A 26,318-nucleotide genomic window follows, 5' to 3' on the forward strand; every position below is an offset into this window, starting at 1 on the left:
AACTCCTTATCCTAATAATTTGAAATTATGTAAAACTAACTTCAGACAAGTTTTTATTTTTATTTTTAGACAAATTTTATCATCAGATTTTGAAGTTAAAATGACGTAACTATTGATTTAAGAAATGTTAAGCGTTGAAATTTGATTCTACATGTATATATTTATAGTATATATCATAAAGCAAAATTCTAAATTTCTGAACTGGAATAGAAAGAAATTAGTTTTCAAATGATAATCCCAATATGCCAGATATATGACTTATAAAAGTTAGTTATAAAAACATAATTCAGAAAGAATCTTTTTGTAAGACTTATGTATTTTGGTCTGAATCCTAAGATTCCACTAAGAGTCGCTTCCTAAGATTCAAAATTAACTAATATTTTTAAAATATCTAACTACAAAATTACATTCCACATCTACTGTATAAGGAAATAATATATTTCAAAAAAGCTGTCTTTGAATATATTATTTCCTTAAAAATGCAGTGTTGTAAATGGACAAAACGATCTTAATATTGCGATATACTAAACTCTCAAAGCACCGAATTAAAATCAATTATTCAATATATTGAGTAGTCGCTGTATCAAGAGCATACTGTATATATAAATATGACATATGTCCATACAAGAAAAAAATCATTATGAAATTTATAAGCAATGTTTAATTACTATATCACAAAGCAAACTACAAAGACTTATTTTTTCTGGAAAAAACTCAATTTGTGGAAATCAATTTATAGTTATGCTTACAGAATTTAAATTTCAAGAAAAACATTTACATTATAATGTTCTACTTTTCTAAATTGTTTTTGAAAAATAAGTAAAAGTCTTTGTCATAAACAAAAATATTTGGATTTTTCTCTTTCTGATAACATTTTCATTCATTACATTTAATTTCAGGACAACTGCAACAACAACTACATTATAACGTAAAATTCAATACATAAACAATTACGATCATATCAAATTTAAAACATTCAAGTACTACATTAAAATATATCTTTTTTGAATTGATTGTAGAACAAAAGTTGTTCAGATAGCAATGAATTCTTAATGCTTTTTCTATAGGAAAATCCCAAAACTTCTCAAAAACAAAAGTAGCTGAACCAATCCATTTTGTTTTAGAATCCTATTTAATTCTTGTATTAACATACACTTCAGAATTTTGAAAATAGAAAATTGTAAAACATTAAATTCTTAACACCATCTGCTGAGACCTTGTGCATAACCAAAAAGGTTACAATCAGCCTTAACTTATGCAATTCAATTTCTACATATCTTGTGCAAATCAAGAGATATTTGGTAAAAATAAATATTTATATATTACTTTTCACTAACTAATATTGAACTTTGATACTTTATAGTCTCCTATAAAGAAAATTACAAATTTCACATTCTTTAAATAAACTTCTTTTGGAAGTGGCGTGTTGTTTTTGATTCCTACATACTTGGGTATATATTAAAATTAGCAAACAAAGTCAAGATATGATAGATTATTGAATACTTTTGGCTTGTGAAGATCAATCGTCATATTTTTATTCTTTCGTAAAAATTTTTATTAATGCTATTCCTAGAAAATTATTCTTCAAAAACAGTTATTTATTGCATGGTAGGCAATGTTCTAGGTTACTTCTTTTTAATTAAAAAAAAACATTAAAAAAATGCATGACTAACAGCAACATTTTTCATTTACCATAAAAAAATTTCATTTCTGTTTATCTCAAAATTCAAACATTTATGATGTGCTTGTTTTAAACATAACGAGTTTACTTTAGAAATAGCTTTATTGTATCCTAAACAACAGAGAACATCAATACAAAGAGCATGATCCACTTGTTCAGTAACTGCAAATGCTCTTTTCACCATGCCACAATCAAATACAATTACTCATTATCTCATTACAGCACTGCACTAACAATCCATAGCAATAGTTAAAGATTTTATGATGAAAATATGGAATTTATATTTTCAAGAAAAAACAAGAAAAAAACTTTTTTGCAACTAACTGGGCATATTATCCACAATCAACTTGTTAGCCATGCTTGTTATACGTCGAGAAATTTTCCTCGATAAACTTTATAATTGGTTGATAAAAGTTTATATTTATCTTTTTAATAGGTAGAAAGGAAAACTGATTATAAAAATAGACATTTCTAGCATATTTAATTCATTAGAAACACTAGAGTTTTACATTTTAATTCAAATTTTACTAGCGACCTATACATATACATAAACTTAGTAAATCTTAGTATACTGTTATAAAATTACAAAACAAGCATTTTACATTTGTAAAAATTGAGAAATATTACAAAATAACCTGTTTCATCATTACCTTATATTTCAAAATAGCACACACACACACACCAAAAAAAAAACCACTTGAATTTAGGGAATACCGCATTACGTCGGTTGAAACAATTTATTTTTAGCTACAAGCTTTCACGAATATGATTACAATTATGACAGATAAGTTTTACATACAGAATGATGATGATAATCATTTAAATAAGCCAATGATCCGAATAATAACCGAATTATGTTACGCAACAATCAACTATGCTGCAAAGTGCCGAATAAACCTGTCAAATAGATGATAGATGAAATACCAAGTTATAAATAAACATTATTTGTGAAATTTACTTTTACATTAATATAAAGTATGTTGACATTTAATAACAAACCCTTTGATTAGTTTAAAAAATGAACAGTTCAGTAATATTACTAATTTATTTATATTTTTATTTCAATTATAAATGTTGAAAAATTAAAAATTAAATTGTAAACAATTCATAATAAAAATAATCTTAATTTGAAAATCATAGTATAGCACTTCTTAATTTCTGAATTAATTTTTACACAAATTCATATCAAAATTTACCAGAAAAATGATATAACATTCAACAAAAATTCTAAAAATTATATATAGAAATCTGACAACGACAACCTTCACAGACAAACTTAAAAGTTTGATGTACTTGGATGAGTTGAAACAGGAAATAAAACAGGATAAACATTTCGAAACGACGGTACTGTATACTAACACTATAATTTTGGAAAATATATGGGTTTCCCGACACAAAATTTATCATTTAATTTTATTTAATCGAGACGTCGAATTAAGTCAAATTTCATACATATTGGAGTTTACTTTACATAGATGTCTTTTAATATATTAACTCCTCACTCGATAAGACGGAAGACTCACATAATAAAATTTCAATGAACAAATACACAATTTATATCAAAATTAACATTTGACATTCTGAATTGTATAAAATTAATTAAAGGTGGAAGATTTAGTCCATAAAAAGGTTTTCTGTAACTATTGAAATATTAACAAAATTTTAATAGTAGTTTTTGTTTAAATTGAAGCAGATCAAGTTTCCATTCCCCCCATTTCTTTGTAAGAGATTATTGTAATAAAGTTGCTGCACTTCTTCACTCTTGATTTAATCACTTTGTGATGAGCAAGCATGGCTATATATAATTCAAATAAAGTTGCAGTGTATTCTACAAAACGTCTCCACGCAATAAGCTGTTTTGCTTTTTTATTTCTTAGTAAGAAAAGTAAATAAAAATAAAATTGAAGGAAAATCAGACATTTCCACCTGTGATACTTCCTTTTTTTAGTATTATTTAAATTATTTTCATATATTTTGAGATCTGGGAATGCATTATATTTTTCTCTATATGAAATAGGAAATAACAACAGGGAAGTATATAATCGGAACATTGTAAAATAAGTCAAAAATAAAATTGGCTAACAACAGAATTATTACTTTTGTAATCTTGAAACCATGTCGGTAGTTGTTGTGGTCTCTTGAACACTATATAGTGCAAACACACTAACACTTGGCAATTTGCCAAGTGTTCGTGTGTTTGCACTATATAGTGTTCAAGAGACCACAACAGAATTATTACTCAAATTACTAATAAAATTATGAACACTTATTAATAATTTAATGTTGATTTTGCTGTTAATTATTATTTTTCATTGAAATTGATACTATTTCTGAAAGTTATATACAATTAGATTAGAAACCTTATTTTTCAAAATATGTATTAAATCCACTTAAAGTGGATAAAAAGCATAATTCTTAAATATTACAATAAGAGAAAACAAAATGCTTTATTTTGGTATAATTTGTCGACGGAATTCGATTACGAATTTATTGATAAACACTTAAAGGATATATAAAATGAATTATTACTATCAAAAGAAATAAAATTAGAATTACTAATAATTCAAATTTATTAGAAATTAGTAATAAAAAACTAATAAAAAGTTTAAGTTAAATTTTTAATTTAAAAAAAATCTTGAAATTTAATAATAATAATAATTATTTACCATTAAAAAGGAATTATCTAAATAAAATATCTTACTTCTGTTCCAGCCAATAAACTATTTCGCTTAGGAAGACATGACGTATTTATGTCGTCATCGCTACTAAAATCCAATTTAGATAATGATGGCAAATGAGATCTTCTCTCTCTACAAATGCTTTCTTCGTCTGGTGTACGATCCATGATTTACAATAGATCTGTAAATATAAATTTAGTTTTAATTGATTTACAGTTTTAGAATCTGAATATAAATATTTAAACAATTTGTTTTCTAATTTTCCAAAACAGGAAATCAATTTAAATTTTAACAAACACTTATTTTATTTCAAATTATTCTAATATAATGTGGCTATTATGTGATGTATTTTCTTCTCATAATAAGAAAATGATTCAAATTCATTTCAAATTACAAAGTAAATGCTTTAGTTTATATTGGCAAAATATGTTTTATCACTATCTTAAAGGGAAAACTAAGATATTAGTTTGATTAATTATGAAATAATTAAACAAAAAATATTACATGTTATAAACAATGCTGATTTATTAATATTGCACTGACACACAATCATTATATATATATATATTTTATATTAATGTCAACTATATCACCTAGTTATTACAAAGTGCCCCCAAAACTAGGGTTTCTCAAACGGGATTCCGGTTGTTTTTTTTAACCCGGGAAATCCTGCAAATTTCTTAAAAATTCAGTTTTTTCTTATTTTATGTTAAGGTTGAGGAAAATTTGCAAATAGAAAGTATCATTAACTTATAAACTGTCAGAATACATTTGTATTTATTAATTTCAAACCTATTTATTAGTTTTTTTTAATTTTTGTTCGTTATGGCACGTCACAAATGGTCAATAACCAACACGTAGCTTATTTGTGGCAGGACTCTCAAAATTCTTTACCAGTAATATCTGGAATAATTGTGCTTACACTGTCTTAATTTTTAACCATGCCCAGTAGCTTCAATGACTGCGTAATGCCAAGTTGTGCAAATTGGGCAAGGATACAAACGAGTACGAAGTCGGCGAGTATGAAGTTTTTCTTCACAATCTGATTATTAAAGACAAACGAACTGCCGAATTATTGGGCTAGGATGTTTCTATTAAAGTAGGCGAGGTAGACAAATCAAGAATACTAGGGAACAAAAGAAGTACTACAATCTCAAAAACAAACTAGAAATCTTTCAGGGTGCAGGTGAAAAACACAATATTTGTCTTCTCTTAAATGCATTAAACACGATTCCAATCGCATCAATTGAATCGGTAAAGGCATTCTCGGTAGCGAGACTTTTCATTACTAAAATAAGAATCAGATTGAGTGATTGGAGTATCGACCATCTTTGCTTTTTAAAATCTTACAAAAATTTACAATATTTTGTATTATATTTTATTTAAAAAATCAAAAATTACCTTCTAAGTTAGAAGTTTGATCTAAGTTCATTTTTTTTAATTTTCAACTCAATTCAAAGGCATTTTTGTTGTTGCTGTATGCAGTTTCCAGCAAACTTTAATAAATTTTTTCTATTTGTGAAAATTTCTACATAATTCAAAGGTAATTTTTAATACATATCTTATACAGCATTATTAATATGATTTTGGAGATTGCAGAACATATTAAATTACTTTAAAAAACGAAAAATAATTATATCATTTGATTTCATGATATTTTGTATATCTTAAAAATAATTAATTTTGTCCCGGGAAACGGTTCACTTTTATCCCGGAATCCCGGGACAAGCAAAAGACCGGGAAATGAGAAACCCTACCCAAAACCAATTGACTGAGATAATAGTTTAAAATTAAAATTATGTTAATATTAGTAATTCGGTTGCTTCCTTAAAGTAACAATCACACACAACTGTTCAAAACCTGTTTTAACCATTCTTACAATAATCTTACTATAGGACTATACCTATGTTTGTTTTCATTTAAATCTGAAGATACAACAAAGATTAATATTTGAAATACATGTACATAAAATTCTGCAAAAAAGACTATAATAGCAATATTTTAAATTAAAACGACTCTATAAATAACTAAAATTACTGAATATTTTTCAAGTTTATATATAAATTGTTTCTGGTAAGTCAAAATATATTCTCAATGTCATATCGATTAAATTATTATCGGTTAAATCTTCTCGATTGTGTTCGGTGTCGAGATCACGTCCATTTTCACAAAGATAGATTATACAGTAATTATAATATTTCGGATATATTTATTCTGAAAAAGTATTTTTGATAGAGATAGAGCCAAGTTGAACAGTTTTATGGAATTTTAATTTCTTTTAAGATATCATAATTCTAAAAATGTGATGGGGAAACAATTACTTAACAAGATTCCAATAAATAACTAAAACACTATTTAACTACATCACATTATTATTCTTTCCATTTATCCATCTTCAAAAGATACTTGAGATAATTTTAAAATATTGCATAATTTTTTCATTTAATTTAATTTTTATTTCATTCATTTAAATTATAATTTAGTATATTTATTTAATGAATATTTTCACTTTTTAATATACATATAAATTTGGGCAGCTTAAATATGTTCAAAATCCTGTTCTATATTTTTAACTTGAATAATTTCATTTTTTTTTATTAATTGCTTTTAATTTACTTTTGTATGTTTAATATTGTCACTTTGTGATTTATAATAATAGCTGTCAAAAGGAATATTTGTTGCATGTTATTTTTGTGAAATTGTTTCATATAAAACTAACTATTTAATTTTATTTAAAATGATGGTGTTTGTATTAATATACAAAAATCTTATTTACCAACAATTAGAATAACAAACTTATCATAAATCTTCAAAAATAATAAAAATAAAAACACCAGAAATTTCAACAAATATCTAAACACACGTCAAATAAGAGTTACTTTGGACGGGCATATTAATATAGTTTGTTGACAAAATACCACAAATTACCATAAAAATAACGTCGTAAGAATATATTAAAATTTTTTCCTAGTGTATTTATATTTCAAATTAATTAAACAATTTTACCTATAAAGATATAAAGTAAACACAAACAGTAATTAGGGAACAATTACTACTCTTTGCAAATAATGACAAACTTTCGAGCTAAAATTAATTCAAAATATCTTATACTAAATTGTAATGTATTAAATAATTATAATAATTGAAAATATTATATCGTTAATTTAAAAATAGACATTTATATATATGAAATACACAAGGCAAATTTCATAGTCGTCCAGAACAGATTCGTCAATCTCGTTCGGTTAAACTCCTATATTTAAATCCGCCGAATCGGTAGGAATGCAGACACTAAAGTAGTTATTAAGAATTACAACCACCTTTGCAGCACCTTTAGATAGGACACACAAACTGTAGATACGAGAATCTACTGCCCATCTCTAATAAACTACATGTTTAGTTTCAATTACTGTACTTTTGCTTTTAATTCACTACAATATTGCCTTGGCATAATCTATTGTATTAAGCAGACAAACCAGTCTTGATTTTTGTGAAGAAGAGTTCAACTTTTTTACTCGTTTTGAGAATATTAACGTTTAAAGTTTTTATGTTGCCAGTTGATAAAAGTTGAATTTAAACAAAAAGTACTAATCAAGTATTGCTATATTTTTGTCATGCACATGTAAGAAAATACACAGATTGCTATGCAAGTATATTTTTTACTTTTTTTGTACTTGCATTATGTTATTACTCTACTCTTTAAATTCAGATGATTAGCAGGAATTATCAAATAATAAATTTGGAATATAATGTTTCTTTGAATGTGGTCCACCCGTGGCTAAAACCATTGAACATTAGTAGTTTGCTGTAGGTTTGGACCTTTCCAACAGATTGGCCATGTGGCATTTTCTGAGTTTTTATGTTCTAATGCCTAAATAGTGGCCACAAAAGTCCTCCCAGGTAGCACTCTCCTCTCGGCAGATTGTCCAGCGTTGTATTGCCTTAAACCATCAATCCAAGTTTGAATGTGTCACACACTACCAGCACGTAATTATAACAATTGATGATAATATGTAAAAAAGAGATTAATTACACATTACATAAAAAATGTCGACAAATGCATTTGTACTTCGTAAAACCATGACGACGATCGACCAGAAACATGAGCTCTATGCAGCGAGAAAAAAAGGATCTACGAGATAACGATAAACGGTAAAAAGGAGTGTGAAAAACATGTTTGCCTGGATGGGACTTTTAGTTTAAGCCAATAGTTTTAATAATATGTTGAAATATTTAAAGTTAAAATGTGAAGTATTTAATTCTTTTTTTCACATCAGTTAAACAAAGTCTGACCTTAGCTACATTGGGTTTATGATTGCAGGATAAATTGCTAAATTTATTTAATAAGAGGTAGACTTTGTGTATTTCCCTTGTTAAGTAGAGAAGAGGCAGTCATTGCTCATAATGGTAAGTAGTAATCAATTATGGACTGAAAGTTTGTATATAAACAAAAAAAAAAGGAAAGAAACCTTACCAGCTTAATACTGGCTTTGAGGACGGTCTTAAAATACTGCAACAATTGCAAGTGATTTAACAATCTTTCAATATGACCTTTAAAGGTCAATTTATTGTCAAAGACAACCTCCAAATCACTATATGAACTTGCATTGTGCTATTTACTAAATCATAGTTTTCTCCTTCTCCTCCTCTTTATATTAATACACACACTATAAAATATGCAACAGTTTTAAGAATATTAATTCTTATCCTTAGCTTTCAACAGGGTAAACCTAAGATGTTTAAAGTCATTTTGGAAGACATTAGGGTCATGATTTAAAAGTTTAATATCAATCAGCATAAGCAATAAATTTAGAATTAATGATGTTGAATAAATTATTAATGTATACAGAAAAGAATAACCCACTTAATATTAATCCTTGTAGAATGCCATTTATTAAAGAAAAAAAATTAAGGAATTTGAGATCATTTAGGGCTACCTTAAAAATTGTCTTGTACCTTAAAAATTTCATTATAAAGCAATCAACCAAGGTATGTTTTAAGTGTTACTCAAAATGTAACTGTGCAATTAAACAAAAGTGTTTAGTCTTGAGTTAATCACTCTGTATGAAGATCTTTATCATCATCATAAAATATGGAGAATGAATTCTAAAATTTTATCATCATTATTTATCACAACATAAATTATTTTAATAATAAAATATTATCAAGTATTTTGAAAGAACAATGATTCAAATATATTTCTTAATTTAATAATACATTTTAAAACAGTTTAATTGCAAAAGGATTTAAAGTGAATAAAATTATTCATATTTAAAACTTTTGCAAGTTTTTTTTTTCAATTGTGATCATAGCAGTTTGTCATTGTAATTTCTTCCATGACATTTCTATGAATTTTCTGTCATCAAAAATTTCCAGTGCCCTAATATTGTTATATTTAAAGCTTGTTCTGTATTTATGAAAAAAATTAAGTTCGTAACATAGCAATAATATAGTACAGTCGATGACAAAAGCGAATCACTACCTTATGCCAGTCGGCATAAATATGAGGTCAGGGAATCAAATTTGACTTAATGCATAATGAAGACTACGTCAATTAAATATCAATGTTAACTTAGAAATACGCTTAAAGAAACTTTAGAACCAATCCATACTATCAAGCTGTTCATGATCTGGTCAAATATTTGTCAATTATGTCCAATGTATTTACATTCAAGTCTTGGTCACCAGACCAAGACTTATTGGAAAATTTATAAATATTTGATAGGATTGTAAATGACTCAGTAGTGTGGATTGAGCTTTAATGACGAGTCAATACAGAGTTGTTAGACAGTTGATCATCTATGAGACAAATAAAATGACAGCATTAAAACAATCAGCAGAAAGTACACCTACCCAACTAACCAGAAACTAACACTACAAACTATTTATTTAATTTCAATCAAATTTACACATTAGCATGTTTGTGTCTGTCTGGCTGTCTGTGTTCATACTCCAACAGCATATATCATCAAAAATACATAGTATTCAATCCCCATAATCCAGATATTACTTTTTAATGGACATTCAATAAGCACAGGATTCTGATCCAACTAAGGATAATCTGTTTAGGAAGTAACAAATTTACAAAAATTTTAACAGCAGCTCAGTAATCTTATTAAATCACTTGTATATCACCACGTAATGGGTTATCTATGAGTGTTTTCCAAGCTGGAGATACCATTTCAGCATCCTTGCCATTTATACACTTCCCATAAAGCAAGTTCTTATAGATCTCCCATGCTTCAAGTGTTCCGAGCTTGTTGGTATCAAAGCTTTTTTACTTAACCAACTTTGCTTCATCCAATTTTACCAATACCCTAGGCTCCTTTGCATATTGGGCAAGTTTCATTGATGTTTTATTGCTAGAGATGATATCCTTATGCTTGGCAATCCTCCGTAACATGGACCTGCTAGTGGATCCTATGTACAGTACATCAGATAATTCTGTTATGTTTGCGAGTTCATAATTAGGTATGACATTTTCTCAAAATTCTGATTAAAATTTAGATCTTTTTTACTTTACAATCAATAACTCATCTCTGTTTCGGGTTACTCTACGGAATCCAAAAGAAGGTTATATCTTACTTTGACTGGCATCCACATAAGTCAAAGTAGAAATGTCCTCCCTCTAACAAGACGTCAATGAATTACTGTCAAAATAAAATTCTGAAAAATATAAGAGTGTGATTCTTTTACAGATACTTTTGAATAAGATTAAAGTAAAAATATTTAATGCCCCTCTTCTGAACCATTTGTTCATATAATAAGTATTCCTAATTTATACACATCAAATAAATGTATTTAAAAAAATATAAAAGTTTGTTTAAAAACTGTGAAAAGTAATTCATCAAAATTTTATTTATATAACACATGTTTTTCCCTCTACATTAACAGATATACATCTGTAAGCTGAATTATTTTATAGGTTCCATTTTAACTACAATAATCTAGATTATATGTTTGGCATTAGAAAAGTCAGATTTTGGTTGTTCATATTAACTATTTTATTTTATTTCTGTCAAAGACACAATGCAGTGACAGTAGATTTAAAACACTGGGCAAATTTTTCATCCTTTATTCGGTCGGTTTTTATTTGGTTAAAACATTTATTTATATTAATTCTGACTGAAGTTAGATCAAAAGATCCAGAAAGATTTTATATTACTTTTAGTATTAATAATTTACGATTGAGAGGTTGAAAATGATCAATACAAAATTACAAAAAATGCATTTTAACGTAAGGTGCACAATATTCATATTAGCATTAGGAATTTACCAAATGCTGAATAATTGCCTTTTTGACAAAGTATCTACCAAAATGATTGTCATGTACATGATTTTGCTGAGTTCATTGTGAGAATGATGAATAAACATTCATCATTTGCCTGAGATCTAGAAAAGGACAATTTTCAAACAATAATTTGTGCTGCTGTTTTTGTAGTCATGAGTAATTCACATTTGTTATTGAAAAATAAGCAAACTTATTTAGCTTGTATATTTCATCTATCCTTACCCTATTTTTAACATTCCATTTTACACTGTTGTAACACATTCTAAATAATGTCATTAATGAATTTTCTTTTTAAAGAAAAAAAATATTCAGGTTATAACTATTTTCCACCTTGATTACAATTTCGTTAGATTGGGGTCCCAAAACTTTGACAGTCGACCCCTTCGAGAATTTTTCAAGTTTTTATTGGTTCCCTATATTTCACTATTATGCAATCGTAACGGTCGATTTACACACAACAGTGACGTGCCGGCACAGTGCAGTAAGCATCAATAAATATCACACATAGCCAATCAGAGTTTCATGTACGACACTTGTATGATTGAAAGAATACGGATCACGTGTCATAGATGAAACTCTGATTGGCTATGTGTGATATTTATCGATGTTTATGCACCAAATAGTCACTGTGCTAGCAGGTCACTGTTGTGTGTAAATTGACCCTAATAGGACAAGCAAAAAACAGATGTGTATGTTTTAGATTGTTTATTTTACAGTGTTTATTATTTATATCACACATCTAATATATTTATATCTAATCAAATGCCTTATAATAAAGGCATTATAATAATTATATAATTAAGTTAGTAAAATTGGCTGACATTGTCAATGTGACATGTGTGCTTGATGACTGTTTGCAAGATTAGCAATGTTGGGGTCAAGATTAGTTAGTTTCAGTCTTAAATCTCCACATAATTCTATATCTAACTTATTTTTCTTTTTTGTTAAAATGAAATTAACATAGCAGAAAACCAGTTATTTATTATATTAGTGATTTCTAATTAACTTTTTTCCCCATCGACCCGGAGCCAGAATCTACCTCTGTCAGTGTCATACCGACCCCTGGGGGTCTGTATTGACCAGTTTGTGGAGATCGTTCCATTTTGAAAATAATGACTGAAAACAAGAAAATGCAAGAAAGAGTACAAATGTACGGATGAACAGCACAAATATTCATCTCCTTTTATTCAGCACAATTTACTGACAAGTGGAAAACAGTGAATACTGAATATTAGTCACAAGTAAACCAACCACGCTACTATGCATTGGCCAAATGTTTGCTCAGCATTCATGTGTGAAGTTGGCCTAGATGCAAATACCATCCATGTATTAAAAAAATACGTAAGGCTGCAAATTCCTTGCACAGTCTACCGAAAAGTCACAATTAGAAAAATTATATAGTTCCTAAATATAGTTTAAGATTAAAAAAAAAACAAATATGTGAAGATTGACTCAGTATAAAACAAGATTTAGTTGGCATAAAAGATTATAGATTACAATGACTGATAAGAAACATAAAATTTTAATTTTATTGACAAAATAGTTTGTAAAACTGCAAATTTCTATTGCTTAGTTAAATATAAAGATTTACGTATCAAAATTAGAAGTCAACAGCATATCGTCTGTAATCCTTTCTGTCACTGGTATCTTTCACGGAATATAGCTACTACATCTACCGTAAAGAAGAATATCAGATTTTCTTAACTAAATGAAAGAAATTTTAAACAATTTTAGTAGCATTGGTAACAATATAAAATCAGAAAGCCACTATTTCTATAAGCTTTCTGGAAAAATTTAAATGCATATTGCTCGATTCTCTCACACGATAAATGCATTGACGAACAAAACACAGACGTTTGCATGCAATGATTAAGAATGGCACAAATATAACTATATTTCACAGACATGTAGGATAAGTAATATTTGGGAATGAATTATAAAAATCTTTAGGTGTTTGAGAAATAAAATCAATCCGATATAGTTTAGTTTAGTAAGATATAGACTTAAATTATAAAAATCATCAAACCTTCTATCATAGATATTTTATTCCATATTGTACCAAATGAAGTGTACATGAATTTATTTGATATTAATAAATATAATAATGTAAGGCAGTTTTAACATATTTATATAACACTTCAAGAAAATGTATTATTGTCATAGTTAGTTGATTTACAAATGATCTATAATAGATGATAATCCATTGCTTTTTATTATATTACTATTAAAAACATGGGTAGAAAAATTATTATTTTAATTCACATTAAAATAAACAAACTCTCTCATTTTGAACTATATAAATATTTAAATACCAACAACAATAATTATTCACTTAAAAACTTTAAATCAATTATACATTCTTAAACAAAACAATTCACTTCTTAACAATTAGAAAACTGTCTTACGGAGAAGAGAAACACGTTTATTCCATTACATCTACAATAAACCAGAGAAGTTGATTTTAGCCAAAACAAAAGGTTTAAAAATATCATTTAGAACATCGATCCCGGGCGATTACAAATGCCAAGTCATTTTAAAGTAAATTTTTGTAAAGGTTTTGAACTCCAGAACAGATTTATCAATTTAACATTAATTATTTGAGATGACTGATCTTTATTTTTCTTTGCCATTGTTTGCTTTTAAATTGCTTATAATTTTTAGTTAGTATTTGTATACCCGCAGCTGTCGGCGTTTGTACGACGTTATCGGTTCTAGCCTACATAAGCCGCAGTCAAACTTCATTTTTATTTAGCACTATCTTTTTTTTTGGGCCAATTTATATTTAGTATTCATTTAATAACTTTTATTTTGCACGTATTTGTAAGTCGGTTTGACAAGTATTATAAAGCCAGTCTTTTCTGATGCTATCGACGTTCCATCCGACATCCACCCGTTCTAAGAAAACATATTTCGTTCCGAGGTATAAGTAAAATTTTAAACCGTTTAAAATTTTAAAATTATTTGCATCGGTTAAAAATATTCCTTTTACTTTATTCGTCGCCGAACTTTAACTCAAAGTAGTTCTAATATTTAACTTACGATACGACAAAATAAAAAACAGGTTAAAATAAGAGATATTTAGCGTGACGATAACCACACCGGTAAAAGGCATTTAGATACGCGAAACTTTACCGTTCTCCGGTGTAGATATTCTACCATCTTTCGAATAATTTAGATCTGCGGGTCAAACAATTTGTCGGACTAAAACCAATTTAAAACCTTACTAAAATTCCAAATTATAGTTTGAATTGTTATAATCCTTCCACTCTTCTTTAGCCTTTCATTTAGCCATTTTATATCAAAGTAGTTTTCAAAAAACATTTATGATGCAGTTTTGAAGGAGTCAAAAGGTAAGATTTAATAATTCTTCAATCATCTACATTATATCAGATAGATTTTTAAAGACAAAATTATGATGATTTTGCAAATAAATAAATAAATAAAACTATCAATTTAAGAAGATTTTAAATGTTCTGGATGAAATCTTAAGTCTTTTACACACATTTTAATTGAAGGAAAAAAAGGATTTAATTGAAGGAAAAAAAAGGATTTAATTGAAGAAGAAACAGCAGGACCACAACAGACTTGAAATTGACATTATTAATAAAATAAATTCCTTTTAAATACTTAAGCCGTACAAATTTGGATATTTAAAGGTTAAATGGAGGTATAAATAAGGTAAAAATCCTTAACAGACCGGCCTAGGACTACAAACGGATCAATGAAATGGTTAATGAAAACGTCGCTCACCTTTAGTAACTAAGCGCTAATTATTTGAGACGACAAGTCGACTTTTTAATGTATAATTTTCTAAAAAGGAAAACAAAATAATAAGAAAAACCTTTACATCAACCGCAGAACAAATATGCCGACATTTTTATCTCCGTTTCGAAGACGACTCGGTGACGTCAGAACGATGACGTTTCGGTCACATGAGCGTAACACGCCAACTATCGTGCCAAATGAAAAACAGCTGATTGGAGGAATCCGGTTTGTCAACAAATGTATCGGGAAGAGAGATAACGCATGAAGCCAGTTGTTTTCACTCAAGGAAAGCGCGTAAAAAAACCCAATTTAACGACTTAAAAAACTTATTTATAATTTTAAAATAGTCCAAATATTAATTTTATACATTTATATTTAGTCGGCCTTTCTTTTAAATTAAGCATTTTATACTATAAATACAAGTAATACTCTATATAGCGAAGTGAGATGGACTAATTCGGGCAAAATGAAAGTTGGTAACCACACAATAACGGAGTGGCCATTGTAATGAATGAAAAATTCGCTAATGCTGTGGAGGGGTTCAAAGCACAGTCCGACAGAGTAATAGCTGTGAAAATCAATACGAAACCCTTTAAGTTAAACATAATACAAGTATATGCACCTACAACAGATGCAAATGACCAAGACATTTGGCAAGGGTAGAGAGTTGGAGACTGTAGGGCCATTTGGTCTAGGAGAAAGGAATGAAAGAGGAGACAGACTAGTGCAATTCTGTAGTAAATACAATTTTTAACAATAGCAAATACCTGGTGTGGTCAACCGAGAAGAGGACTATATACGTGGAAAGTCCCTTCTGATAACTCTAAAAACATAATCAGAAATCAAATAGACTATATCATGACCAATCAAAGATTCAAGTCCACGACCACTAAAACCAAAACTTACCCTGGTGCGGATTGTGGCTCTGATCACAACTTGCTAGTAATCAACCTTAATTTAAAACTAAAAATAACTAAGAAACAAAGCCCCAAAGAATTTTAAACACAGAGGCATTGAAAAAGGTCTCGGTTACATCAAGATATCAAGAAATAATCAAGAACAAACTGAAAGAACACGAAGACAGCAACTACATGACAAACCGGAGGTTCAATGGCAAGTACCGAAATCAGCAATTGTTAATGCAGCGGAGAAAACAATTGGATATAAAAAGATTGAAAAGAATAAGCCATGGATGAATTTGAGATGTGGGCAATCAGAAGAATGTTGAAGATCAAGTGGACTAGCAGAACCACTAATGACAAGGTGTTACAGATGGCAGATACTAAAAGAGAATTAATAAAAATAATAAAGAGAAGAAAACTAGCATACTGTGGACACATAGTGAGGGGAGAAAAATATGAAATCCCCAAACTCACATTAGAAGGGAAGATTGAGGGAAGAAGACAAGGCTGGATAGATGACCTTAAGGACTGGACAGGACTAGATACTGAAGAAATTATTCATAAGATTCGCAATAGAGATTCGTGATATTTGCTGGCCGCCAACCTCCCCTAGGAGAAGGCACAGGCAGAAGAAGAAGACTCTATATAGATTTGATAGAAGTTACTTTTAGCTATTCTATATACATATACATTATACATGACCTAAAAGTAACTTGTACTTAAATGCAATGTTTTTAATGATTTAATGGCATTAATTTATTATTTTATTACACATATTTAAATAAAATGGAAAATTTAAATGAATTCTAGCTTAAAAAATTAACCGTTTTAAAGATGCTCTGATTCGATAAGAGCCGTTAAATGCGCTTTGGAAATATAAACGAAATCAGTTTTGTTACGCTTGAAAATAATTTTCTACTGGAAATTTCGAGCATTTTCCCCTAAACAATCAAGATATTATGAACTGTAGCCTAACTGCAATGTTTAAATGATAAGTAAACTATAGAAAATCACTGTCGAAACTTTTACATTTTATTTTAAAATTGCGCAATACATTAACTAATACACAAGGAAAAGTGAAAAAAAAGAAAAAATTAATGTAAATAATTTTTTTTAGTTTCTCTTTTGTACATTTGGATAAATGCCAACTGGTTGGTTCAAGAGAAACCTTGTTGGATTCAAGGACACGCTCTACAACTGATACTACATTGCACATATTTAGGTTCAGTCAACAAGGAAAACATGTCATATGACCTATACAGATGTTGAGCTGATTGGAAACTATTTCTGATAATCATAGAATTGATCAATAAAATTATTTGCTTTAAAATAACGTACAATATAAAATTACATATAGCCTATATGAGATTTAATAATTAATATTTATATAGAAAAATAGTTTTAAGTTACATTTAAAAATTGGCATCAGATAGCAGCTTTACTTCTATCTATAATCTGTTAATCAAATTGTAAACCGGAATGTAAATGAAACCATCCTATATCATTTATAGGCCCTAAATTACATATACTTTGATCATTTATAAATATTTTTATTGTGTTTTTGTGATAAAAACTAATTTAAAAAGAAAATTGTCGTATCTTTAACCATTTTTTTTTCAGGCAATTGAATAATTCATAGATCACCGTCACTATCAATAAAAACAATTGATATATTTCCAAATATTCTTATCGTATAATACATTAATCTCTATGGAGTTTCATTTGATCAGATAATTTCACTAACCTTCAGAAGGTCAGCTTAATATCGGTTTAAAAGATATTAAGATAATAAAATTGAATACATTTATATTTTTATATAAATAAGTTACATAATATTTAATATATGATATTATAGCACTGATTATTTTTATAATTGTATTAATTATTAATTGACTTTGCTTATAAAGGTAAGTAAAATATATTGAAATATAATACCTCGCTTCATCTGTGAGAGTGGTTAAAAACAACTTTCACAATAGTTTGAAGAGAATATTACAACTTTCTACAGTATTAGAAGCTTATATTACTTGCCAGTGGCCAAGAAATGATTATTTTTTTATTAAATTTAAATCTAAAAAAATGGAATTTTTCATTTATTTTATCGTTCAAGAATTCTGTACAGGTACAAAATGTAAAAATTTCCACTCTATAAGTCAAGCGAAAAGAGGGACACTTGAATAAGTTATGTAAGGTTGGCGTAAAAAGTACTAGAAAAAGCGATTAAAATAATAATAAAATATCCATATTATTTATATCTTAAAAACGAAATATATCGTAAATCTTGTTTTATTTTATTATAATCGAACCGAAAGAAATGAGAAGGATCCTCTCACCACTCTTCGAAAACAATAAAAATAGACCTATATATGAATAAAATCAATAAAAAAAAAAACAGATTTATCTCTACTTATCGAAAGAAATTTTAATATTTATCAAGTTATTCGCATACAAGACTAAATTTAGGAGCCCCGCTATAATCGAAGCCTCCAGAAATTAGTCATTTATGAAACCCGGACTAAATGCCCTACTGATTATCTTCTATCTGGCCTAGGAAGGAAGGACATCTTGGAGGTCGAAAGAGGCCCGTACCATTTAGATTGAAGCCCAATAAACATTAAAAGATATAAAAGAAGGCTAAAAATTCGTTATATTTACAATAAATATAATAAAAAATAAGATTATTATTTTTAATAAATGTTTTTAAGGCCCTTTAAATATGAGGCACGGGCCTCTGTAATAAGACTTATTTGAGCCTGAATACAATTTATTTAATAAAACTTGTTATTCTCCTTCCTTATACTGAATGTAAAGATAATTTTTTTCACTGTGAGTATTCAACTAAATTATTAAAGAATCGTTGAAGGTCGGCATTTACGTCACGGAAAATACTTTTATGATAAAATACAATGGAAAAATTGTATAGAAGCTGTAAAATACTTAAGAAAAATTGAATTGTACGGTACAATTTCTTTTTATTTACACAAAACATATGCATTGCATATTAAAATAAAGGGAAAAATATATTTAAATTAAAATATATTCTCTCAACTTCTTATTTATTAACAAATATATCACTTTTCATAATTTACAACTTAATTAAAATTAATAAATAAGTTTAAATATCGTATAACATTTTCGAGCTTTAAATTCCGTTATAACTTCAACCTTTATCTTACTAGAAGACTATAATATTAATATGTAAAGCATTTAGGAAGTCGCGATCTACCGGTTGAAAGACTGGTGTATTAAATAGTTAAATCATTTAAAATTTAAAACAAATCAATTTATGTGTCACGAATATCAAAATCTCTTTTTTAAAATGCAAATTTATTTATAAATATTATTCTTATTTTTTAAAACAATTAGTATTGTCTATAAAATGTATAATAAAAGGGTTGTTATTTTTATTACATAAATTGCTTTAACAATTTATATAAGATTTAAATTTATAAATTATATGATGTATTTAAATGTATTAATAATCTAAAGCGGAAAAATTAAGTTTAATATTCAAATAAAGAGTATTTTAAGTAATTTTAATAATAGAATCTGTGTTAAGGTTAAAGTGAATTTTAAGAAATAATACACCTACAATGATTTATTAATAAATGCAAATTATTTATATTATAGAATATTTAATTATGGATTTAAATTTCTCATAATTTTAAACATATTAAATTACTGAAATTAATTATTAAATTTATATAAAATATTAACTAAAGTCTTTCATAAAGTAAAAGTATCATGTCCAACTCGCTGGTGTTAGGCTTTATCTTTTGTTTACTTTTCACTTATTTATCTGCAAATACGTTAGTAAATGGCAATAAATTGATTCTTAATGAAAATATATCAAGTAAAATCGATCAAAAGCCACACGATTCGTCTAAAATTAAAGAGTTTTCCAATGAAAGTTCAATCGATTTAGCTGATGGTAAGTACTCAATTATTTAAATATCATTAAATATTTAAGTTAATTAATATTTAGAAAAGTTTTAAAAGTTGATTAAAAAGTTTTTATAATTAATAAATATAAATATTTATTAACACGAAAAACTTTCCAGCGTTAATTTATTAAATTATACTTTAATTATTAAAGCTATAAAGTTACATATAAAAGCTATAAAATTATAGCTCGATGTTGTCTTAAAAGCTGATTTTAAGATAAAATTTTGTTTTATGCCCAAAATTTACTTAAAATTTTCACCAATTTATACGATTTCGTTAATTTATAAGCATATTTTGATTAATGTTACCCTAGGTATACAAAATGGCGGCTCGTCTCTGACTCCAGCATACAGAAGCGAGGAAATAGTGGGGAGGCACGTTTTCTAAACCTAACCTATTCTAATAAATTAGCAACTAATTTATTAGAGACGAGCCGCCATTTTGTATACCTAAGGTAACATTAACCCATATTTTTTAAAATCTAGTTATTTTTATATAAAGATAGTGATAATTACTGTATTTTCCTATAAAAAAGTATATATAAAATTAATTATTAACGTTTGAACGAGCTAATACTGTACATCGATTTAATGTCTACAATAAAATGTTTTTCTTCCAAACTTACGTCAAAAATAAAAAATGTTTAAAGGTTAAATAAGTTCATGTACTGTACGTAAGTCACGCTTCGTTGGTTTAAATCGTTCATTTCCCAGAATATAGAGAATAAAACAAGTTGATATTATATTTATGACTTCTATTTTACAAAATAAAAGTAATGAGCTTAAATATAACAGAAATTTCTTTTCCATTTTTATTCTAAGAAATGGAAAATTTCCGCTTGTTTTATTCTTTTTAAAAGACAGCTAACGTGGTAAATTTCTGAAATTATTAAAGCTTTATAAATTAGATTATTGTTTAAATACTAAGAATCAGTTAATTCGACAGAGTAGAGTTGATAAACAGTTGCCACGATAGTTCACACGTACAGTACCTAAAGCCTTGTGTACCTTCTTTAGGTATTACTCCATGCTTGAGACAAGCGCGGAATTGCAGGTCTCTTTTATGTAAGTTTATATAATGTAACTTAGCTAGTACCGGATTTCGAGTACTGAACTGAGACGAGTATCGATAAGGGAGTATTTACACGGTCCGAGGCCTCTAAAAGAGCGATGTCTTAGAGTTTCTGCGATAAAACTGTTCATAAATTAATGTGAGATAATTTTCTCTCGTTTTATTCATTTCGTAACACAATTAACGTTATGAATTTATTTTAAAATGTAAAATGATTTAGATTTAAAAGCAGAGTTAAAGAATATTAGGTTAATGTTACCTTAGGTAGCCAAGATGGCGGCTCGTCTCTAATGAAACGGTGGGACGCACGTTCTAACCTAACCTATTCTAATAAATTACCATAATTATTAGCAACCAAATTATTAGAATAGGTTAGGTTAGAACGTGCGTTCCACTGTTTTCTTGCTGGAATCAGAGACGAGCCGCCATCTTGTAACTCACCGTTTTCGGAAACAACAATAGGTTACATAATAATGAGGAAAGTACCAGACCAGGACTTTATTTAAAACTAATAATTTCCACAAACCACAGACAATATCAAAATCTTGTACAGCTTTCTCATAATAAAGAAAACGTTTTATCTCCTCCTCAAGCTATAAATAGTGTACAGCCAAACACAATTTCCTCGAACTTATCACTGACGTTTACCACCTTGGTCACCTGAAGCTCTCTCTCCTTTTGGTCCTGGCTGTTCCGCTTTTAATTGTTCATCCAGTGTAGCTCCGCACTGTCTAATTTACATAGGATGATGTTCCAGGATCGGGCAACGATGCAAACTAAGTTAAAAATTTTCGTTTTTTTTTTGTTCTTTTGGTCATTGGTGCTTGGGAGTTTGTCCGTAACAACAAAAAAAGGAACCAAGAAAAAGAAAAGAACAAAATAAAAATAACGCCCCAAAACAAGAATTAATGATCGGACATTGACTCCTTTACAATCTTGGCTACCTAAGGTAACATTAACCAAATATTAATATTAAGAATTAATTAATTCAGTAAAATAAGTTCATAAAAATATTCAGCATCAGCTAAACAAGCTATAATTTAAGGCCTCGCCGTACCAAGTTTAATGTCTCATGCTCCTAAATTTTAAAGTTATTAATAATTTAAACAAATTAAAATGGGGTTTAAAGCCTCATACTATAAGGATTATCTTAGGGCTTCACGCTTTTATATTTATTATTATTTTACGGGGAAAGGGCCTTTTATATGTTATAGCTTAAGGCTTCAACGAATGTAAATTCGACCTTGTATATATACAACACAATGAAGTTTTATATTTAAATTTCAATGTGTTATTATTGTCGAATAATCACATACAAAGAACGGTATTGAATTAATTATTTATTTATTATTTAATTAATTTTTTGCAGAATTTATCACAGGAACCGGGCCAGACTTTTGGAAAGGCTTCTTAAACGGAATGGATCTTATCTTACAAATTTTGTTCCAGTGACAATTGAATTGACAGCGATTACTTGTAGTAAAATTTTAAAAATATATATATGTTTTTATAAATAAATCTCTCTTCCCAAGCTCCTAAATCAGTTGGCAATTCTCCACCACCTCCTCCTCTTAAATTTATTTTGAAAGAAGAAATTACAATATACAAAAAGTGTTCGCTTGTGGTATTTCATATGCACATAATAAGCCGGCGGGAATGATATAAATATTATAATGTGAAGCTGGAAGCAAAAAGGTTGAATATAAAACACCGCAAAAGTACAAATATCTAAGAACTTCAGAAATATTTTTAGTAAAAATCTAATATCATCCTCCACAAAAACATTTCAGAGTAAAGAATGTCAGGTTTAGTATCATTGTTTAGCATCGAGGCAGGTCCGGTCATTCAATGTTTTGAGGCATTCGTTACATTAAAAAGAACGTCTAAATTTCTATTTTTTTAAATGATAAAATATAAAGGTTTTTTCCACTTAATTCACAGCAAATGCGAGGGAATGAAATAATTTGTAACATTTGTTTCTTGAGGCCCAAGCCAAATGGTCTTACTGATCCCCGCTCACCAGTTCCCCGAACACTGGGAGTTCGGTCGTGGGTTCGCGCCTGGCCAGGACAGGCTGGCCACGTACAGTTTTCCGGGTTTTCTCCACGTCTGTACCCTTAAAAAGACCTCCCGGAAGGCATTCCCTCTATGCAGATCGTCCAAGTGTTGCGTTGCCCTAACTTAACAAACAAACTGGTCCCTCGGTGATAAGACTGCCAAGAATAAAAATTTAAAGCATTTTGTTTTTGTATAGAAGTTCACAAAGCACGCATTTAGTAGATTCGTGACACGCATAGCCCTATATTTATATTTAAAAAATACATAGATCTGCACAGTTAGGACCGAATTTAGACTCCAGATATAACATACAAATCCAGGAACGGAGAGTAGGAGTCGATGTCGATTTTAAAAATACCAACTCGGGAGTCGTGGGTATTTTTTCTGCCGATTCTCCTTCCCTGTACAAATCTTTTCTTTCTCGAGCTGTAGCTTGTTTGCTGATGCAATATCCGGCTCCGTATTTAATCACCTATTGCAATATGATACGAAATACGCTTTTGTTAGGTGTGTGGCACCGTTTGTTTTGAGATTTTATTTTAAAAACTTCTTATATTATTAATTATAAAATGGCGAAAAGCTTGATTTTCAGGTAGAGATTAGTTTTATAAAATAATTTTAAATGCTAATAACGAGTAAAATCTTCATTAAATCCGACCCCACTGGAGATATGACACAATCCCCCCACTCCCTCGACATTTAAATTAACGGTTAATTTAAATGTCGAGGGAGTGGGGGGATTGTGGATGAAGAAAATCGTGCCTTCCCCACACACTAAGCATCCACACGTACAGAAAAACCCCAACTTTTTGTATTTCTCTACGTTTCACGGTCTCCCGAATCCAAAAATGTAAAAATCATTTTTGATCGATCGCTAGTCACACTTTCTTTTGTTATAGGATATAAAATGCGAAAAAGTGATTCAAGAAATAACAGCCATATTGTAAAATTCTTTCCGCGGCAGACTGACATATTTACCGCTTCGAGAGACCCAGAATCAAATCTGGACTAATCTCAAGTTACCAGTGGCAGAGTGGATAAAACCATTGAACCACGATAATCGTGGGTTCGCTAACGGGTTGGCCACGTGAATTTTTCCGGGTTTTCTTTACGTTAGTAACATCTAAATAGGGGCCAGTTTCCACAAAAAAAAACCCCTCTCGGGAGGCATCCTCCTCGGTAGATCGCCCGTGTGTTGCGTTGCCGTATACAAACAAACCCAACCAAATGGAAATAACCTCAAGAATTTTTCAAGGGCGATCAGTCCCAGATAAGTCGGGCCTCGTCTCTCTCCACTCGACCGCCTCCATGTTGGTCTAGCAAGGGCTTCTTAAACTATGGGTCGCGACCCCATTTGGGGTCGCTTAGCGAAATCTTGGGGTCACGAGATTTTAATGCAAAATATTGAAAATAATTTGTGAGAGTTTGAAAATGGCATGCTTTGTGTCGTAGGTTTCGTGAGTTGCACTTTGTATCACTTCTGGTGCAGCGAGACAACGATTCAACAACACTGATTGTAGTGTGAATTAGTGTAGTGTTGTTGCTTTTCAGTGTATTCAGTTGTCTCTGTTCCATTGTAACACAAGAGTGAACTGTGGTAGTACACCATTATTGTTTTTGCAAATTTGTATATATCTTCAATATATACAGTGGTGATATTCAGCGGGTTCGCACAGGTTCGGCCGAACCCGTTGGTAAAATTTTCAGTTTCCCGAACCTTGTTAAACACACGTAACATTTCTCAGTGGTTTTGTTTCTTTTAAAAAATATATTAAAATGTACGTATTATACTCTGTAACACTACTTAACTAGAGTCTTATACCCCGTTCGCACCGAGCATTTCAATCTAGATTGTGAGCAAGGTCGGGGACTATGTCTTGGTGCGATCTGTCTCGACCGTTTCAATCTCGACCGAAACGAGGTTTAATCGCGATCGATTCGAGAGAGTTCTCGAAACTAGATCCAGTCATAAGAGAGATCCCACAATCTCACGCGCGCGAGATAATACAAAATGGGTGTGGAACACGTGTCGGATTATGGACAGCGTAATAGAAAGGATATTGTACTTCGAGAGATGATATCTGTCTATTATCATCAGTGCCATTCGGGGTGAAAAATTTCTCTGCCTAAAAAAAGAAAAAAAAAAGTCGACAGCACTAATATACTATTGTTACCTGGTCTTCGCCCAGGGCCCCTTACGTTCTAAATACGCTACTGTTTAATAGATATATCGCAAGAAAAGGTATTGTATTTATTTCTAGCTAAAACTTCCATTTTGTTTGTCGGTGATTGTCAGGAAAAAATTTTCTGCTAGCGAACCCTTTGTTAAATATTTCGGATATGACCACTGAATATTGATGTATATTTTCATTGTATTTCATATGTATATTGCAAAACATTTATATATCTTTATTTTATATATATATATATATTTATTTATTTATTTTTTGGATCGCGAAAAAAATCACAATTACAAATGGGGTCGTGAATAAAAAAAGTTTAAGAAGCCCTGGTCTAGCAGAATCCACTATGGGCATGGAAAAAGGACTCAATGCCCACAGGGCGAAGTCAAAATATAAATAAATAAAATCTGGTTTTCTGAAAGTATTTTCCTTGTTTATCGAAATCATATAACTAATAAAAATTATTTTAAATGAACAATAATTGCTATTAAATATTATTAGAATTTATTATTAGTCGTATATAATAAATAGACTAACGCCATCTTTTAGAGAATTATCGAATTACGCGTTTACACGTAATATGGGAAACGCCGATCGACAAAGGTGTTTAGCGGGTCCGTCGAAAGCTCGTATGGGGCACGAGATTAACGATTCCTTTCGCTCCTCAGCAGACCCCTTTTGCCATATTTTTTGAATAAATGAAATACGCAGAATAAAAATCTTAAAGATTTTATTTTCTGGTTG

At 29.1% G+C, this 26,318-nt stretch overlaps 1 protein-coding gene and 1 long non-coding RNA gene across 4 annotated transcripts in view; one reads left to right on the forward strand and one right to left on the reverse strand.

The window, feature by feature from the left end:
- LOC136974428 (adiponectin receptor protein-like) overlaps positions 1 to 15,606 on the reverse strand; it is a 32,506-nt gene extending 16,900 nt beyond the window's left edge. Inside the window, exons 1-2 of one of the 3 annotated variants that reach the window (XM_067269307.1) lie at positions 15,498 to 15,606; positions 4,383 to 4,540 (exon numbers count right to left, since the gene is read on the reverse strand). In XM_067269307.1, coding sequence (XP_067125408.1) covers positions 4,383 to 4,526 — 144 coding nt within the window. In that variant the 5' untranslated portion in view covers positions 4,527 to 4,540; positions 15,498 to 15,606. Of the gene's footprint in view, positions 1 to 4,382; positions 4,541 to 15,400 lie in introns of all 3 variants that reach the window. The other 2 variants (XM_067269308.1, XM_067269305.1) reach the window with 2 other exon arrangements.
- Positions 15,607 to 20,046: 4,440 nt separating this feature from the next.
- LOC136974476 (uncharacterized) lies at positions 20,047 to 22,873 on the forward strand. Its single transcript, XR_010880647.1, has 2 exons — positions 20,047 to 20,248; positions 22,703 to 22,873. It is a non-coding gene; the product is annotated as an uncharacterized lncRNA (long non-coding RNA).
- The last annotated feature ends 3,445 nt before the right edge of the window (positions 22,874 to 26,318 follow it).

Source organism: Centruroides vittatus, unplaced genomic scaffold, assembly GCF_030686945.1.
Source record: "Centruroides vittatus isolate TY-2023 unplaced genomic scaffold, ASM3068694v2 contig_349, whole genome shotgun sequence".
Taxonomy (NCBI): domain Eukaryota; kingdom Metazoa; phylum Arthropoda; class Arachnida; order Scorpiones; family Buthidae; genus Centruroides; species Centruroides vittatus.